The 20,000-nt window shown below is 31.7% G+C and overlaps 1 protein-coding gene across 1 annotated transcript in view; it reads left to right on the forward strand.

The window, feature by feature from the left end:
- Rheb (Ras homolog enriched in brain) overlaps window positions 1–11,301 on the forward strand; it is an 11,393-nt gene extending 92 nt beyond the window's left edge. Inside the window, exons 1-5 of the mRNA XM_043006594.2 lie at window positions 1–1,057; window positions 2,618–2,709; window positions 6,795–6,982; window positions 9,541–9,670; window positions 9,860–11,301. The exon at window positions 1–1,057 is cut by the window's left edge and continues 92 nt beyond it. Of these exons, the coding sequence (XP_042862528.1) occupies window positions 1,009–1,057; window positions 2,618–2,709; window positions 6,795–6,982; window positions 9,541–9,670; window positions 9,860–9,949 (549 nt within the window). The 5' untranslated portion in view covers window positions 1–1,008 and the 3' untranslated portion in view covers window positions 9,950–11,301. The remainder of the gene's footprint in view (window positions 1,058–2,617; window positions 2,710–6,794; window positions 6,983–9,540; window positions 9,671–9,859) is intronic.
- The last annotated feature ends 8,699 nt before the right edge of the window (window positions 11,302–20,000 follow it).

Genomic DNA, 20,000 nt, shown 5'->3' on the forward strand with positions numbered 1-20,000 from the left:
TTTGAAACTGTTCCTTACACGAAGAGCTGTGCATTATAAAAGTACAATAAACTCTCTGAAAAGAATTATTGTAAGCGCATGTGCTGCACAGGTGGTGGAGGAACTGATAAGAGTGAAAAAAGTAGCTTACACTCCTGATAAAAACATATAAAACCTTCCCGATGTGATCACGTTGATACAGTCTTGAGATCAACACATTTAAACAGCTCTTAAATCACATGGGATGATAATTCAAATCGAGAGTTCCGGCTCTGAATTGATGATTATTGATTCAACTTGAATTTTAAGCGCCAGTTCGCATAAAATGGCTAGTTTGTTGTAATTCCTATTTCTTCATATTCAAATTTCCCGCTCGGATTATCAGCTGCTGAGGCGTCAGCTGATCCCTTTGTTGTCTGCTATATACTCAACCACCATATATATTTAAATAACTCCGTAAATTCTAAATAACGTCGGGAACAATTATCATATTGACCTTCGGCAATATTGCAAAATTAACACCCTAAATGTATAAATGAAAGGCCGTGTAAATAAATAATCGCAGCAAATGCTCTTGTCAACTGGTTATTACTGGCTAAGAAAACCAAGTGAGGTGAAGATAAGCGACTGATGATCCACAACTCCATCGGCCGCATATAATTCCTCGAACCCATTCGTGTCAACGGAAGTGTATATCAAGCATCGAAAATCCTCATTAAAGTAGAAAAAAAGAGAGAGAGAGGAAGAGAGCGAGAGGGAGGACGAGGCAACACACACACACACATACATACACACACTCACACACACACACACACACACACACACACATTGGTGCACTCGCGGACGTAGTCTACACACACGTTTAATTTCCCCCCGTCCCTGCGTACGTTCGCTTTTATTCCAAGGCTTTACTTTGATTCTCCTTCGCCTCCTCGCACTCCGGCCATCTTGTCTCCTCGGCTGGGTGGTGGGCGAGCACGTGCAATCTGCGAATATATGGACCAGTGAGACTCCGTTTCTCCAGTAGACATGCCTCCCAAGAACAGGAAAGTGGCCGTTATGGGATACAGGAGCGTGGGTAAGTCGACTCGTGTTGCTTTTAGAGGGGGGAGACATTAGGAAAACCTCTGCCACTTCCTTGCAACTCTGTCATTTTGCATGGACTCTCTTTTCGTGGTGTTTTTTTGCGTGTTTCGTGGCGTGGGGGCCTTTGCCACAGCGGATCTCGTGGTAGGTTTTCAGACATTTTTAATTTTTTTGGGGGGTAAGCCATGCTTTTCACCATCTTTCTTTTTCGTTTCGTCCATTACGTGACCTTTTGTAGTTTTTATCTGGTTAGTTGATAGTTTTTCACCAATGTTTTAACGTTTTTTCAGTGTTTTCACCCGTTAAAGAGTCTTTCCACATATTTATTCATCATTTTTTAGATTTTTCACCAGTGTCATGACTCGTTTTCCCCCCAGGATTGAATTTTCATGGCCCTGTTCCCTGCATGACATAATGTCCTATTTATATCCTCTGAAATGAGGATATCTGGATTCGGTTACATGAATGGGTGATTCTAGGTGACCTTGAAAGGAAGTCCAGGATGACCTTGTATGATCTGTTGTGAAGGGCAAGTAGTTAACCTTGTAGGATGCATGGAAGATTTGGGGCCTTTGTGGGGCATGGAAGTTGAATTGGGGCATGTTTGGGGATTGGCATTGGTTAGGTTAGGAATGTGTGTGTGTTTGTTCTTACTTGGGGACTAAGACCCTTATTGTTTGTTTGTTTGCTTGCTTTGTTCTAGTTTATTATAATAGACTCTTGTTTATTTTTGTTAATGTCATTTTTCTTATAGGATCAGTGTTTTGTTTGTTTTGCATATATTTCTTTTATTATTTAACTATTATAATTTAGTGATTTCTTTTATGTTGATATCATTTTTTATAATATAAAATTTTCAGATTCAGCTTTTATCACAGCTGTTACTGTCATATTTCATGTTAAATTAATCCTTTTATAGTTACTGCTGTCCTGTAATTGTTATTACTCCTGTAGTAAAAGTTACCAGAATGAAAATGATGATAATGATAACAATTAAGAAACGAATAATGATTGTAATGATATTGACAATGATAGCAATATGACAGCAGCACAATATTCGGATAGAAGGTAATTTATATTTATAGATCATGTCTTTTCCACGTACACCTTAACACTTCAGTTCCTCACTGTTTTTTGGATCTTTGAATTAGGCGTCGGATATTGGCAGTGATGTTCGACTGCCTCTGATTATTTCTCCTTTTTTCCAAGTTTCGATGTCTCTCTCCTCTTGCAAGTGTCCTTCAGAATTGCTGAGGAAGCAGTTTATAAACAAGTTTCATTTTATGCATTTGTGTGTAGAGTATAGCTTTTTTGTACAAGGTCAGGCTTTATGAAAGAGGCGGCCCTGACATGATGTCATCTTTTCATGAGTATCATGTTCACTCCACTGTCATTATTGATATAATCTGTAACACCTTAACCATGAGTTAATGTCATCAATGCAACACCCATTTATTGCTACATGTCTATCTAAATTCTGTTGCTACACGCATCATCTGTATAACAATGTCTTCATAGACTTACCAGACATTTGTTTGTTTCCTTCTTGCAGGCAAATCCTCCTTGTGCATCCAGTTTGTTGACGGACAGTTTGTGGACAGTTATGCCCCAACTATCGAGAACACCTTCACAAAAAATCTCAGAGTAAGTATTAATTTTTGATTAGATATCTAAGGGAAAGCCTTTTTTTTCTGTTCTTTTTATTGAAGCAGTCATAAATAGGCATCTGGAAGTGGAATGCATTCACATCATACCCGTGCCCTTTTAGGTGTAAGATAATGATGAACTGTGATGGGTTTAAACAAGAAATTATGTAGAGGTAATATGATGCCTGAAGGCAGCCTTGTTCCTGTTATTTTTTGTTTGTTTTCTTCGTCTTGTGGAATTTACTTGATGATTTTTGATTTGCCTGTTTTGTGTTTTTTATCATTTGTGATATGCAGTGAGAATAGTTAAAAAAATATTTGTTAATTATTACAGACCTTGGCATTTCAGTTGTGTTGCCATATTGTGATCATAGGCATGGGGGTAGTCTTCCATAGAAGCTAGTTAATAGTCCTTTAATATCATGGACTTCATGATAATGTCACATTATTGACGATCTTTCATGATCAAAGTTTGGGTTCGATTTCCATGTACATGTCAAGGATATGACTATCATAATAATCTGTTTGCTTTATCGGGATATATGAAGTAGGGAAAGAAAAGTAAAAAAAAAAAAAAGTCCCTGTAGTAAAGCACATATTTCATATAATCATCATAGAATATATTATCTTTTGTAGATAAATGTTATTGTTGAAATGAAAATAGATGGGAATTTGTTTGTTTCTAGTAGATTGCTAGCCAAAAGGTTGGAAAGGGTTAGTGTAGGAGTGTGATCAAACAGGTGTTCGAATATTGATTACAAGAATATATTTTGATACAAGAAGGCTTTAAAGGGTGTTATGTTAGCATGACAAACTGACATTTTTATTTGAATTATGTTAATCACTGAAAATGAAATATGAAAATATTGGGAGCAGATATAACATTTATGTATGATAAATCACTAGGATGGAAATTGTATTAATTTCTTGAAAAACATTATACTTTCCTTGACTATTTTTTCATTGATGTGACTTGCACTTTAAGTAAAGAGAATCAGTTCATCAAATTCACAAATGACTAGAATATCTTGTATATAAGGAATTTAGTACCATAAAAAAATGAAAGAAATAAGGTTATCTACCTCTATAGGTGTAACTTTCTTTAATAGTTGCTGAAAACAAGATAATCACAGTAGTGACATTATGAGAGAGCTATTTTTGTTAGAGGAGTACTCTAGCATCTCATTTTCAGCTTAAGGTTGATCTAAATGCAAACATTTAGGTCAGCATAGAATACGTACTTCTTGTCTGTGTAATCCAACATCTAAATTGCCACAAAAAAATATGAAAAATGACAGCATTTGAAGTCCATTGTACGATTCTAATCTACTGATCACATTTTATATTTATATAGCATTTCAAATGGTGCAATCCCTTCCATTTTAGCAGATGTAAAAGCACAATCCATCTCTTACAGACATCTGCATATTGTAGAGCTCTGTTTCTAAGCTGGGGGTCCTCAGACTGCAGTGGGGCTACAGAGAGCTGTTAGTTGGTTTATGAAATTGCAGAAGAATATTGTAATCATTTGTTGAATTTACTAGATAATGTTTCCATTTTCTGTCTCTCAGGTACTGTTTGTTCTATTTAATTTCTGTTGATTTTGATAAAATAGGTTAACTTGGACTTTTGATTAGTTCTTATCCTTTTGTGGTTTTTCATACTATGTGAACATTGAACAAGAAGTTATGTATGCTTGTCCTTGAGCATTTAAGATCTTGGATTTTCTTATAGTATTTTCTGAATTGCAATCATCATTAAGAAAAAACACCTTATTTCCATTTTTTGCTTTTGGATACTCAGCTGATTTTTCTGCTTTGCAAGTAGTTCCTATATTGCTTTCATAGACACAGGGAGATTACATAGGTAAAAAGGGTAACCATTGCTGAGTTTGGTGTTTTCTAACCAAGTGTTAACGGACTGCACGGTGGCTTTAGAGAGGTGGCCAGGAATCTGTGAGAGGGGTTTCAAACTGATTTTTCTGCTTAGCAGATATTTTGGTTCATTTGACTGAATAAATATACATCTTCAGAATGCTAAGTCTAATTAAATAGCACATATTATTTTTCATTTTGTTATTTTTGTTAATGTTTCTGTGAATTAATTTCTTTTTTTGATTTAATCCCTATTTTGTCTTCATCTTTTCTTCTGATACATTAACCCACACAGGACGGGTGGTACAGCATGTGCACCGCGCATTCAAAAGCCAAGTTGCCGGGCGGCACAGTATTGTGCCAGCCATTCAATTGATTTAGGCCTAATAATTCGAACGCCCCGGCATTTGGACATTCAAGGCTAGAATTCCCCCGTCGGGGATGGGTTAAGATATGCCAACACTTATTAATGTATATCGAGAGTGTACAACACTTCGTTTGTAAGTGTAATGAGAAGTTTATCTGTACAGCTGGCATGCAAGAATCTTGACTGTGATAAGAAGCCTCTCATCTCTTGTGATTAACAACCCAGATAAGAAACTCAATCAACTATTCATTATATATATATATATATATATATATATATATGTATATGTATATGTATATGTATATGTATATGTATATGTATATGTATATGTATATGTATATGTATATGTATATATATATATATATATATATATATATATATATATATATATATATATTATATCAATGTACCTACTTATCATAAGAAATTATTAATAACACTATTAGATTATATTAAGAATCACCAACACAGAGTACATATATGTTAATATTCATAACAAGTCCTATATGTAAAGTACTTGCACAGAGATGAATATTTCATGAATAATTAGCAGCCAGAAACACAAAGAGTAACCAGTGAAGAAATCACCAGCATGGTTATTCATGTAATTCTTCATTTGCTTTGGTTTGTTGTGAAGAGTATTTATCACTCTGCTGCCTCTTTTTATTTTTTATCATCTTTGCTCTCTCTGTTACATTTCTGCTCTTGGCATGTTGTTTCTCCTTTTTTTTTTTTTTTTCTTCGTCTTTTGTTCTTTTACCTTTTCTTTCTTTCTTGCTTGCTTTTTACTCCCTTTTTCCATTACATACATATTTTTTTTTCATATCTCTTCTCATATTCTACTTCAGTCTTTCTTACTTCTTCAGTTTTTGAGTGTATTCCAGCTTCTGCTCCTCTTCATCATCCCACCCTCCTCCTCTTCCTCATCCCACTGTCCTCTTCCTCCTCCACCCCCCACCTCACACCCTCTTCCTTCTGCTCCTCCTTCTTCTTCTTCTTCTTCTTCTTCTTCTTCTTCTTCTTCTTCTTCTTCTTCTCCTCCTCCTCCTCCTCCTCCTCCTCCTCCTCCTCCTCCTCCTCCTCCTCCTCCTCCTCCTCCTCCCACCTTCCTCCACTTCCCACCCTCCTCCTCCTCCTCTTTCTCTTCCTCTTCCTCTTCCTCTTCCTCTTCCTCTTCCCTATCTCCTGACACCCTTCTCCCACCTTCCCTTCCTCCTCCTCCATCTTCCTCCTTCCTCCTTCCTCCTTCCTCCTCTTCCCTCCTTATTCATCCTCCTCCTCCCACCTCCACCTCCCACCCTCTTCCTTCTGCTCCTCCTCTTCCTCTTCCTCTTCCACTTAATCATCCCACCCTCCTCATTTTCCTCCTCCTTCTCCTCCTCCTTTCTCCTTCTCTTCCTCTTCCTTCTCTCCTGACACCCGTCCCTCACCTTCCCTTCTCCCTCCTCCTCTTTTCTCTTCCTGTTTCTCTCTCTCCAAACACCCTTTTCTCACCTTCCCTTCTTTCTCCTCCTCCTCTTTTCTCTTCCCGTTTCTCTCTCTCCAAACACCCTTTTCCCACCTTCCCTTCTTCCTCCTTCCTCCCCCCTCCCCCTCCCCCTCCCCCTCCCCCTCCCCCTCCCCCTTCCCCTCCCCCTTCCTCCTTATTCTTCCTCCTCCCTCATTATTATTATTATTTTTCTTTTTTTGTCATCTCCTCCTCCTCCTCTTCCTCTTAATCCCTGGTACCCCATTGGACTGGATAACCCTAAATTTTGTTGAGCTAGTGCTTTAGTCTAGCCCCTGCTCGGCATTTCTTTGGTAAGTAGTACAGCACACTCACAAAATACATCTTTGTTACAGGTGAGAGGGCAGGAGTATGGCCTGGAACTTGTGGACACAGCTGGCCAGGATGAATACAGTATTTTCCCCGCGCAGTACTCAATGGACATCCACGGTTACGTCCTTGTCTACTCCATCACTTCTGAGAAATCGTTTGAAGTCGTGCAGATCATATATGAAAAGATCCTCGACATGATGGGCAAAGTGACGTGAGTTTCGCGAGGAAGTTCTTAGCTTTGGTGTATTCTTTGTGGTTATCTTTTCCTGGTTTTGTCTTTATTTTATTTTATTAATTATTTTTTATCTTTCATTTTATTTTTATTTATTTATTTATTATTATTTTTTTTTACTTGAGAGTTATTTTTAGAGACTAGTTTTACACGTTTGTTTAATTTAGACAGGCTTAGTATTTTAATGCTTTTGTATGCTTACTTATATATATTTTCTCTTGAATTCATTTGTCTTCTCTCCGGGAAAGTTTCATCAGTGGCATTTCAGGTCATAAAGGTCCTTGATTTCTCACTGTTGCATCATCAGAGGTACTTAGTTTCATGGAAGATAATCGAGCTATCATGTTTATAAACACCATTACAACCGCCAGTGTCAGCCGGGCGGAATTTAATTCGCCTACTTCCCGATCATGCCGGGAAAGATTTCAAAAGCGTCGCAAATAGCAAATAACCGTCGTGCCGGGTGTTTTCCCCTTTTCCCCTTTTCCCTCCCCAGTTCGTGCTTCGCGCGGGTCGCGGCTGTACGCTCGCAGAGCGTTTTTCCACTCTCCTTTTTTCCACTCACAACATCCTATCCCTTATGGTTTGCGTGATTGCGTCTTAAAGTGTTATCATGTTAGAAAAGTAGTGCTATGGTTCAGAGGATTGTATATCAGAGTCGAAAAAGGATGTTATAGTCAAGTCTGTTTTTTAGTGTATTTCATATTAACTTTTTTTCCCAATATTCTTTACTTTGACTCCTATGTTGTAATAGACCATATGGGAAGTGTAGCATTCTTCTAGATGAGGTAACAACAGAGTTTTTTTTTTTTTTCAAATTTTTTTTTTTTTCTTCCTAAACGAAAACGGAAAGAGAATATGGACAACACATTATCCCATTAACATTGCATAACAAGTGGAATGGCAAGTAACACAATGTTTTTTTTTTTCCAGTGTCTATTTCTTTTAGTGGGGCAAACAAAAAGATGTTAGATAATTTTTTTTTATTTTTTTTATTTTTATTCCTCCTCAACGCCTATTACAATTGATTTTAAACGATAGCTTTTTTTCCGACTCAGATCTCATATTCAACAATCAGAAACAAATCACCATGGCCGTAATCAAGATTACGTATGTGTACCCCTGGAGCGTCATTCAATTACGTTATAATCCCATTTTCTACTTATTTAAAAGGATAAACTAATAGTACTTAGAAGACAAATCAAGGATGAAAATCGGAATGTACTAAGAATAAATCTATCATTCTATGCGGGTGGGACCGTTTTTCACAGCACCGTCGCTAGCGTATAACTTGGCCTTCCCGGCGGGCGCGGGGCCGAAAATGTAGCCAGTGACGAGTCCTGGACGTCACCACCCCCCCCCCCGACCGGGGTCCCGGGGCATTGTTTTTTTCGACCCACGTGTCAGCTCGTCAAACACAACCGGACCGGGCAGCGAAATGGTTTACCCATTCACGCGGGGCGATCGGAATTTCGCCTACTCCGATCTGCCGGGAAGATTTCAAGGCGCAACCGTGTCGCCACCTTCGTTGCCGGGGTGTTTTCCGATGCAGCTTGCGCGGGTCGCGCTGACGCTCGGCAGAGCGTTTTTCACCCACCCTATCCTTATGGTTTGCGTGATTGCGCTTCGAAAAGTTGTAATCATTGTAGGACAGTTAGTGCTATGTTCAGGGATGAATATCAGTTCGTCAAAAGATGTGATTCGAGCACTGTTTTTTTTTAGTGTTTAATTCTATAGAACTTTTTCCATATTCTTTACTTCCTATGTTGTTAATACAATGGGGGAAGGGGAAGCATTCTTCTGTGACGGAAAAAACCCCTAGTTTTTTTTTTTTTTCAATTATCTTTTTTTTTTTTCTTCCCCTAAACGAAAAGAAAGAGAATATGAACTAAACGTGGAAAAAGAAAGAGAATAGGAACAACCATACATGTGCATAAACGTGGAATGCAAGTAACGCAATTTGGTTTTTCAAGTGTCATTTATTTTTAGGGCGAGGGCAACAAAAAGATGTTTATATAATTTTTTTTATTTTTTATATTTTTTAATTTCCACGTCCAATTACATTATTGTACGATAGAAGTCTTTCGACTCAGATTCATTATATTCCAACAAATCAGAAACAGAAATCCACCAATGCCGTTAATCTAAGCTTACGTATAGTTACCTGACGGGACGTCATTCATATTACGTTACTCTATCCCATTTTTCTACTATTTTAGAAGAAGGATAAACTAAAGTAGCTAAGGACAATTTCAAGTATGAATGAAAAAATCGAATTGTGTGTACTAAGGGAAAAATTATTTCATTCTAATGCGGAACAGTTTCAGCAGTTCGCTACGGGCCTCCGGCGCCGCGGGCCGCAAAAGTGTAGCCACGTTATTTGCTCTCCAGGACGTCTCACCCGGGTACCGGGGCTTTTTTCGACCACTCGTGCTGGTATATATTTCAGCCCCAGTCCTCAACCGGGCCGTATGCGCGAATGGGTTAAATGTATTCAACGTTATTTATTAATTTTCTTTTCTCTTGTGTCTTCTCAGTGTTCCTATTGTCCTGGTGGGTAATAAAACTGACCTGCACATGGAGCGTGTTGTGACCACAGATCAAGGCCGCAAGATTGCAGAGGAATGGAAGGCTGTTTTCCTGGAGACAAGTGCCAAGCAACATGAGGTGAGCATAGCTTGCATAACTACAGTGTCAGTTCATGAGTCATTTGCTTTTATCTGCACTAATTCATAAGATGTATGAATTGGGAGATCATGCATCTGATAGAAGGAAGTTTTTGTTGTATTTATGATCTTTATGGGAATATTCATCCACTGTTTACAATGTACAATGTGAATGTTTCCTCTCTTTCAGGCGGTAAATGACATCTTCACTCGCGTCATCCTGGAGATCGAAAAAGCTGATGGCAACATCAGTCCTGAGGGAAAATGCAGAGTATCCTGAAGATCCTGGGTTATAGGATGGACCTTTTGAAACATCTTTTCCATAATGAATTCATCAAAATTATATAAGAGTTAAATTTCAGTAGCCTAAGAATGATAGTGATAATACTACACCTAATCATAAGACAGAATTCTCATTTGGCCTTGAAATAAAACAAAAAAAACAAAAAACAAAAAAAAGAATCAGATATATGATTTGGAAGATCTTCCCAAAGTTTTATGAGGAAGATAATTTACTTTAGTCCAGGAGCCTTGTGTGAGTTTAGAAGAATTTGGGTTGGATTATATTTTGTAAGTATATGTACAGCATGTTGTAATATCATACTGACTTACCCAGGGTGCCTCATTGGTAGACCAATTACTCAGCATACAGCCTAACCCATTTGTGACGTTAGATGCAATTTTTTGCAATATTCTTTGGTTTAGAAAAGAGAAATTTACTAGCAGCGTCTCATCATCAGTCCCAGATCCTCCCTGGGCACAGAAAGGAGCTTGGTATAGTTTTTTTTTTCCTTTTTTTTTCTCTCTGCCTCTCTCTATCTCTTGCTCTCTTTTTCCCCAACATTCAATTTCAGGTTTTAAGATACAGTGTGAAATTTGGTCATGTTTTGGAGCATGTTACTGCCTCATCTTTAAAAAAAAGAATGTAGCTGTAAATATATTTCATATAAGAGTGAAAACTTTATTTTTAGTTTCTGTGGATAATGGAGATGAAGATTAAAAAAAAAAAGTATATATGTAGTGTAAGACAAAAAAATAACAAAAAAACTTAGTCATTAAGTGAAAAATCCTCCCCCTCCCCTCCTCTCCCCTAAGACCCAGTTTCAAACAACATCACAAGTTCTTAGACGTTCCCGGTTTTTGTAGCGTTAGTGTGCGAGGGGATTTAGAGTTTTGAGGTGTGTTCGTATCCGATATTTTTTCATCATATTTTTTATTTTGCTACCTAAATGATTCTCAGACACAAACAGGAAGTGTGATTGTTTAGTGTAAAGAATTGTAATATAGGTACTTGATAGATTTATTTGCAACTAAGAATTATTGACTTCTGTATTTTGTCAAATGTAAAGCTGGATACAGAGTGTTGTTGATGAGCTGAAACTTCTGTTGCAGGAAGGATTCAGAATCTTACAGAAACTTGGTATACTAAGTAGAAGTAACAAATGACATTTTCTTTGGTAAATAAACTTTGTATGAAATTATATTTTTTATTTAAGAGCTGTCATGTTTGTTATAATTTTTATATTAAATACATTGTGATCCAAGTATGGAGAAGTAGATGGTTTTTTGTTATGATTTTTTGTGTTATTGAGTTCTATTGTAATTGTAGCATAAAGTATTCGTCATAGACTATTTCAACTGGAATTCCCAATCCTAATTTGACGAGAAGCGAAGTGAAACTGCCTCGAAATGGAAGGCAACTCACTCAGACAGTGGAGTATATTTGTGTGCCTCAAGCTTTTAAAGAAACAAAGGTATGCACAGTTATGCATTCTTGGACGGACAAGTAGACAGAGAAAATAGTTATTGCATTGTAGATACGACTGATTTTCTCCTCTTCCCTACTTTGAGTAAATAGACATGTGCTGTGATGATAAGTCCTAGAACAGCAGCACTTGTATATCTCTATCTTTGGTCATGGTTATATATGAAGAAATCTCTGCAAAGCCTATACACTGTATATAATGGTAGGTTGAACTGAAAATGGCCAAATATTATATGTGTTTCTCATTCTGAAGAGGTTTATACTTTTAAAGGATGATAAATACACTTTTATCCCGTTACCTGTATTTAGCAGTTTCTTGAGCAAAAATTAGAACCTGGGAAGAGAAGTTGAGATAGATCAGATAGAATAAATAGAAACAAAAAAAGTAAAAAAAAAAAAAAAAGATGTAAATAAAATCAGCTAGAGCAGTGGTCCTCAAACATAAGTCAGTCATAGCTCTTGAAGCTAAATTGCAAATAACATTGAAATTTATAATGTTATTAACTTGCAAAACTAACCAATGAAATCAGATAAATTGTTTAAATAGATAAATCAAAATAAAATGAAACCTTTGAGATATGTCACAGATCTGGATATCCCAGTTTGGGAACCTCTCGAGCATGAGTTGAGGGAACACGTCAGAGAAAGAACAACAACTCTAAACGATGATAATGCAAAGGATTTATGGATTTGAGAAAGAGGCACAAATAGAACAGAGGCAAATATTGTGTGCATAAGAAAGTAGAATGGCACACATTGATACTTTGGCTTTCTCTTAAGGAAATGATTCATTAATTTTTGCAATGTCCCTCACCAATTCTCAACTTTGCGTGTCACACTGACAGAGAGTAGATTAGTAGAGACTATTCTCTCATTCAACTCTTTTGTCTATTCACTTGTATGTCCTCTATTATCATTGTGTTTTACTACTTTTTATTTAGATTTTAAATTCTATATTGGTTATTACTTGGAATATTTGATTGTGTTATTCTTTGGCAATGTGGCACTATGAAGAAATGTGCCAACCATCTTTAAAAGTACAAAACTTTAATCCAAAGTTTAGGATTTTGCAGAAAAATAACACTGATAAGTGAGAATAAGTAGTGAAATCCAAATAAGGTTGTAGAAGTTAATTATGAAATTACTTGAATATTTCCATTTCTACCTGTGTGTGACAATGCACCAAGTTCTCTTGGTGTGAAGTAAGAATTATGGACACGATGTGATATGCATTTTTTTTGTTTTTTTTTCCATTTTCAGGAATAACTTATGTTTATAACACCATTGAGATATTGATAGACTGTTATCAAAGTTTAAGATATAATTTTTTTGCTTCTTGAGTGTAACCATGCAATAACTCTTTTCATTGTTATGCTCATTATAGGGCCTTTGATAAGCAATAACTGTACCAAATGAGAATCAAAAGAAAATATATATGGACAGAAGATTACACTTTAAAAGTCTTATCCATTGAGACTTCCAACTTCAGCTTTCCAAAATTGTATAAGCTTCTGTTAAAATAAATATACTATAAATGTGAAATTACATGGAAGGTTTATTACTATAATTCTTGTAGATACACAGCTTAATGTATAAGTTGTTCATTTGTGCATGTGCCTCATTTATTCTTGGAATGAAATTTAGCATTTTGGTGAACTCTAAAATTCAGTCTTTCACAAGGAGCTTCTGAAAAAAAGTTTAGGGTAGGGGTGGGTGGGATAATGGGTGTTCGCACAGACGCTGAAGCACCTACTTTTTGTGTGTGTTTGAGTGAGAATGAGTGTGTGAGAGAGTGTGTGAGTGAGAGTGAGTGTGAGTGAAGGACACATCAAGACATTTTAATTTTTTCTTTTTTTTTTGTAAGACAGGTTTATGAATTTTGGTTTACTGAGGTTCACTAAAGGATCAATCAGTGATGAAAAAGAAGCAAATGTGTATTTGCTAAATAGGAAATTCCAGAGAATTTCTCATAATAAGCTAACAAAGAGATTTGAATACATGAAACAAAGTCCGCAATCATAGAAATAGTACTAAATGCATGTGTTCAAGGAGTATGTTGTGTGTAAATTGTAATCAACAGAATTGGAAGTACTTCTTTAAGATTTTCCTCAAAATCTCAAAATATGTTCTTGTATACTTGAACAGTTGAATGGATTAACAGACCTTTTGAGCCTGTAACCAAATTTCTTTTTTTTAAAGTCCAATGCACAGAACAAAGGTTGTTTATGAAATTCATGTCCACATTCTAATTTTTTTGATAAATAATGAACTTGCATGCTTGATATTTGTCAGAATATATCCTGTAAGTTGGAAGCTAGGTAGTAAACACTTAAAAATTATATTGATGGCTTAAGTAATTACAGAAAAAGTATAGGTGAATGGCTATGATAATATAACACTTCACATTTAATGGGGTAATTAAGATAATAGGTAGCAATCTTCTTTAGAATATGGACTAGTTTAAGGGAGTAAATTGTCGGGTAATTGTCTTTTATTCTAATGAATGTGACACTGGGGGTGTTTCATGAGTGAAAAAAAAATTGATAATAACATAAAACACAGCTGAAGTGTGTCTTATGCTAATTAAACAAAACTAACCAATATTTAAATAGATAATGTTTTGGTTTTCTGTCACTGGATTGCACCTAAATGATGAATGCAAAGGCAACAGCACTCAAAATGCAAAGTATTCTAGAATATGAACATTCATGCACATTGGGTCATCAAATTCTGGAATAGAATCGTTGGACAATTAATTAAAATGTTCTTAGGGTCATAAACGGGATCATCTTCCCTCTCCCTGTTTGTAGTATGAAAATCATCTTAATCTTTATATTATACATAAATAATTGACGAGACATTTATTTTTTTATAACATGAGAAACTTGGCCAAGATTATTAGTGTCTGAATTTCATGAGGGAGGAGCAGAGGAAAAAAACTAATTGTTAAAATGTAGTTTATTAATTTTAGCAATTTAGGTATATACGCTTCAGTGACATGGAGAAATAAATTGCACGCACACACACAAGCACAAGCACACACCCACACATACACTCACTCTCTCTATAACCTATGTTACCTCATCCTTTTGAGATGTACATAATCACTTGTCTCAGTAAACTCATCACAGTCAAAAGTCTCTCTATCTATCATCTATCTCTATCTCTCTATCTCTCTCTCCTTCTCTCTCACTCTCTCTCCCTCTCCCTCCCTCCCTCATTTTCTTTCTCTCCCTCATTCTCTCTTTCTCCCTCATTCTCTCTCGCTCTATCTCGCTCTCTCTCATTCTCTCACCTTCCTTCTCCCACTCTCCCTCCCTCTCTCCCTCCCTCCCTCTCTCTCTCTCTCTCTCTCTCTCTCTCTCTCTCTCTCTCTCTCTCTCTCTCTCCCCTCTTCTCTCTCTCTCTCTCTCTCTCTCTCTTCTTTCATTCTCTCTTCTTTCTCCCTCTCCTTCTCCCCTTTCCTCCCTCCCTCCCCTCTTCTCTCTTCTCCTCTCCTCTCTCTCTCTCTCTCTCTAAGGAGAATCTAATGACGTGATCTTCTCACTCTCACCTCATCACTCCACTCTCACTCTCACTCTCCCTCTCATCACACTCTCCCATCTCACCCTCTCAACCTCCCCATCACCATCACCTCACCCTCACCCACACCCACCACCCACCCCCACACCCTCACCCTCCCCCTCCCCACTACCCTCACCCTCCCTCACACCATCACCCTCACTCTCACTCTCCCTCTCACCTCCCCCTAACACTACTTCACTCACTCACTCACTCACTCACCACTCATTCCCTTCTTATCCTCCATTTCTCTCTCTCCTCTCCTCTTTCTCTCCTTTCATTTCGCTCTCTTTCTCTCCCTCACATCTCCCTTCTCCCTCCCTCCCCACTCTTCTCTCTCTCCTCTCTCTCTCTCTCTCTCTCATCTCTACACACTCTTCTCTCTCAACACTCTCTCCACTCCTCACTCACTCTCTCTCTCTCTCTCCCTCTCTCCCTCTTCACCACTCTCTCCCTCTCTCCTCTCTTCCTCTACCCTCTCTCCCATCATCATCCTCACTCCTCCCATCCTCCCTCCCTACCCTCCCTTCCCACCCTCCCCTCCCTCCCTCCCTCCCAACCCTTCCCCCTCCCACCTTCCCAACCCATCTACCCTCCTACCCTCAATCTCACCATTCTCTCTCATCACTCATTCTCTCTCACGCTCATTCTGTCCACACTCCTCATTCCCTCACGCGCCCACTTGCTACAAAGAATAGAATATATAATATATATATATATATATATATATAATTTTTATATATATATATATATATATATATTTATATATATACATAGAATAGATCCATACTAGATTATATATCTATACTCTCTCTCTCTCTCTCTCGCTCTCTCCTCCTCTCGAGATCTCTCTCCTCCCTCTCATCTCTCTCTCTCTCTCTCATAGATATATATATATATATATAATATATTATATAGATATTTATTATAAAATAATATATATAATGTAATATATATATAACAATAATACATATATATATGTGGGTGTGTGTATAATTATACATATTTATATATATATATAATATTTACATATATATAAAATATATTATAAAATATATATATACAAATATAATATATTATATATATAGTATTTATATAATAATATGTAATTATAATATATATTAATAATACAATATATTTATTATATATAACATATATTACTACTATATATACAATATATAACTATATAATATATATAGATATATAATATATATAAATAATATAATATAATATATATATATAAATATATAATATATATATATAATTATGTATATATAATAACACATATATAATAATATAGATATATATATATAACATCATAATATATATATAATATATATATATATATATACAACATACAAAAATATATACTTAATATAATATATATATATATATATAGAATATTATATATTATATATAATATAATATGATATGTATATTTTTATCTAAAAAATATGTATAGATTTTAACATAAATATATAGATATAATATAAATTATAGTATATATATATATATATCATAAATAAACATATATATATATTTATATATAGATAATATAAATAAAAATATAAATAGTATAGATAGATATAATATATTTATATATATATATATAATGTATGATTAGATACATAATTTATATATATATATATATTAATATATATATATTATAATATATATATATATATATCATATATAGATTATCATGTATTTTAAGTCATATTTATATAGATATAATATATACTAGATCATATATAGATATATATATAAGTAAATATATATATATATATATAATATCATACAAATAAAGTTAGATATATGGATTACTATATATAAATAAATATTTATAAATATATATATATAAACGTCATATATATAAATATATATAATACTATATATAATTTATATATAATTTATATATATACACATGTCATATATTTATGATAGATATATATATAATAAATATATAGATATATATATATATAGTATTATCTAGTATATATATAAAATAATAGATATAGATATAATATATAATATATTATAGATACATACGATATTACATTATTAACAATCTGTTATTTATATATATATATTATATTAATATATATATATATACTAACAATATCGTATAACTACTATATATCAGACATATATTAATATATATAATATATATATATATATAGATACTAAATATATTTGTGTGTGTGTATACATAGATAAGGTAGAATATACAATCGATCTAAAAAAAGCTATCAGTCTACATATATATATAATAATATATACTAATATATAATATATGTATCAAATATTTTACAAATTTTCATAAAAGTGTTTAATACATATCTACTACAACAATAAAAATTTATATATAAATATATATATATACTATAATATATAATATATATATACATATATATATAACATATAGTATATAAAATATTATATATATAGATAAATATAATATTAATTACATTTATATATATATATGTAATAGAATATAAGTTATACTTATATATATATAATATATGTACATTTTCATAATATATAATAATAGATATATATACATATATATATATAATTATAACATATAATATATATATAAGATTTATAAAAATATATATATATATATGTATTTATACATAATATAAATATGGATAATATATTAAATAATATAATATAAATCTTTATATATAGAGATATATATATGTTATATATATTATAAGTATATATAATATAAATACAAATATATATATATATAAAATTAGATATATAGATAATAGATATTATAAAATATCATAAATAATATAGAATATATATATAGAACTTAAATATATATAATAGCATAAATAATATATAAAACCATATATATATAGGTGTTGTGTGTACTTGGGTGTGTAGTGATTTGTGTGTGTAATTTTTAATATTTAGATTATATAGATATATAGATATAGATATATAATATAATATATATACATATATATATACTATATATATAAATATATATTATAAATATGTATATATATGATATATATATTTATATACTATATGGTGTACTTGTGAGATAAATATATATAATTTATATATATATATGTATTTAATATAGATAGATATATATATTTTTATATAACATAAATAGATATATATATAATTCATTTATATATATAAAAAAATATAATATATATAATATATATATATAATATTATATATAGTTATATATATAAATATAATATATAATATAAATATACATATATATACTATATCTAATATGTGTGTGTTCTTTGTCGTTTAGTTATTGTGTGTGTATATATTTAAGATATATATTATATATATATATATCTAATATATATAATTATATATATAATAATATATATATATATATACATATATACTCAATAACTATATATATATATATAATACTGATGACTAGTCTAACACATATGCATATAAAGATCATAGATAAATATAAAAATATATATATATTAATATAGATAATAAATATACATATACAATATATATATATATATATGAATATAATGATATAATATATATATATAATATACAATATACATATATCTATATATAATATATCAAAATAATATATATCTATATATATATAAAGAATATATATAGTCATATATAATATAATAGATAATAGATAAATATATAAAATAAACATAGAACATGCATATAATAAATATATTAATTTATATATTACCAAATATATAGACATATATAAAGATATATACTCATATATATTTATAATAAATATATATCTACATAAATAGTTTATATATTCATATCATTAGATATTTTATTTATATATAAAAATATATATGTATATAATTATATTATATATATATATATATATATATAATATATAGATATATTTATATATATCAGACAAACTTACAATATATATAGATTATATGTAATATATAATAGATATAAATATATATATATATATAATATAAATAAATATATATATATATATGTATAATAATAGATATATATACATATAGATACATATATATATATATATATAATATATAATATATATTTAATCTAAGATAGCATAAAGATATAAAATATGTTTATTTAATATATCTAAAAAATATTTACATAAATAAGTAAATATCACTATATATATATAATAGATATATAATATATAATATACATATCTATACACTATATTATTATATATACATACTATAGATGCATACTAAGATAATATATATTATATATTTACTATATATATAATGTACATATATTAATATTTAATGCGATCCATTATACAAAGATACTATATATATAGATATATATGTATATATATATAATACTATATATATATATATATCTAATACCATATACAGTCTATATATAATTATAATATACATACTATATATACACTACTATATATATAATTAGATATATATACTATATATATATATATACCATAATATATATATATATAATATAATATAATATCTAACAATATAATATATATGTATATATATATATAGAAATACGATTATATATAGTATATTTATATATATATAATTATACAATATATAATACATGATACTATATTATAATTCTGTGTGTGTACTGGTGTGTTGTTGTGAGTTAGTGTCGTGTATATATATATATATATATATATATTAATATTATATATATATACAGATTAAATATAAATATAAATAAATTATTATATATATATATATTTTAACTATATATATATATATATCTAACTATATTACACATCTATTTATAATATATATATATTTATAATATATTTATACATATATATATATAATATTTATATAATATATATAAAAATAGATATATATATAATATTATAATTTAGTATATAATAATAATATTATATATAATATGTAAATACGTACTAAATAATTATATGCATATATTATATGATAATATATAATATAATATATATATATATACTATATATATATATAATTAATATATATAAAACATATGTGGGTATATA

This window comes from Penaeus japonicus, unplaced genomic scaffold (genome assembly GCF_977035675.1).
Source record: "Penaeus japonicus unplaced genomic scaffold, GWHDUDI00000001_assembly GWHDUDI00000021, whole genome shotgun sequence".
Classification (NCBI taxonomy): Eukaryota; Metazoa; Arthropoda; class Malacostraca; order Decapoda; family Penaeidae; genus Penaeus; species Penaeus japonicus.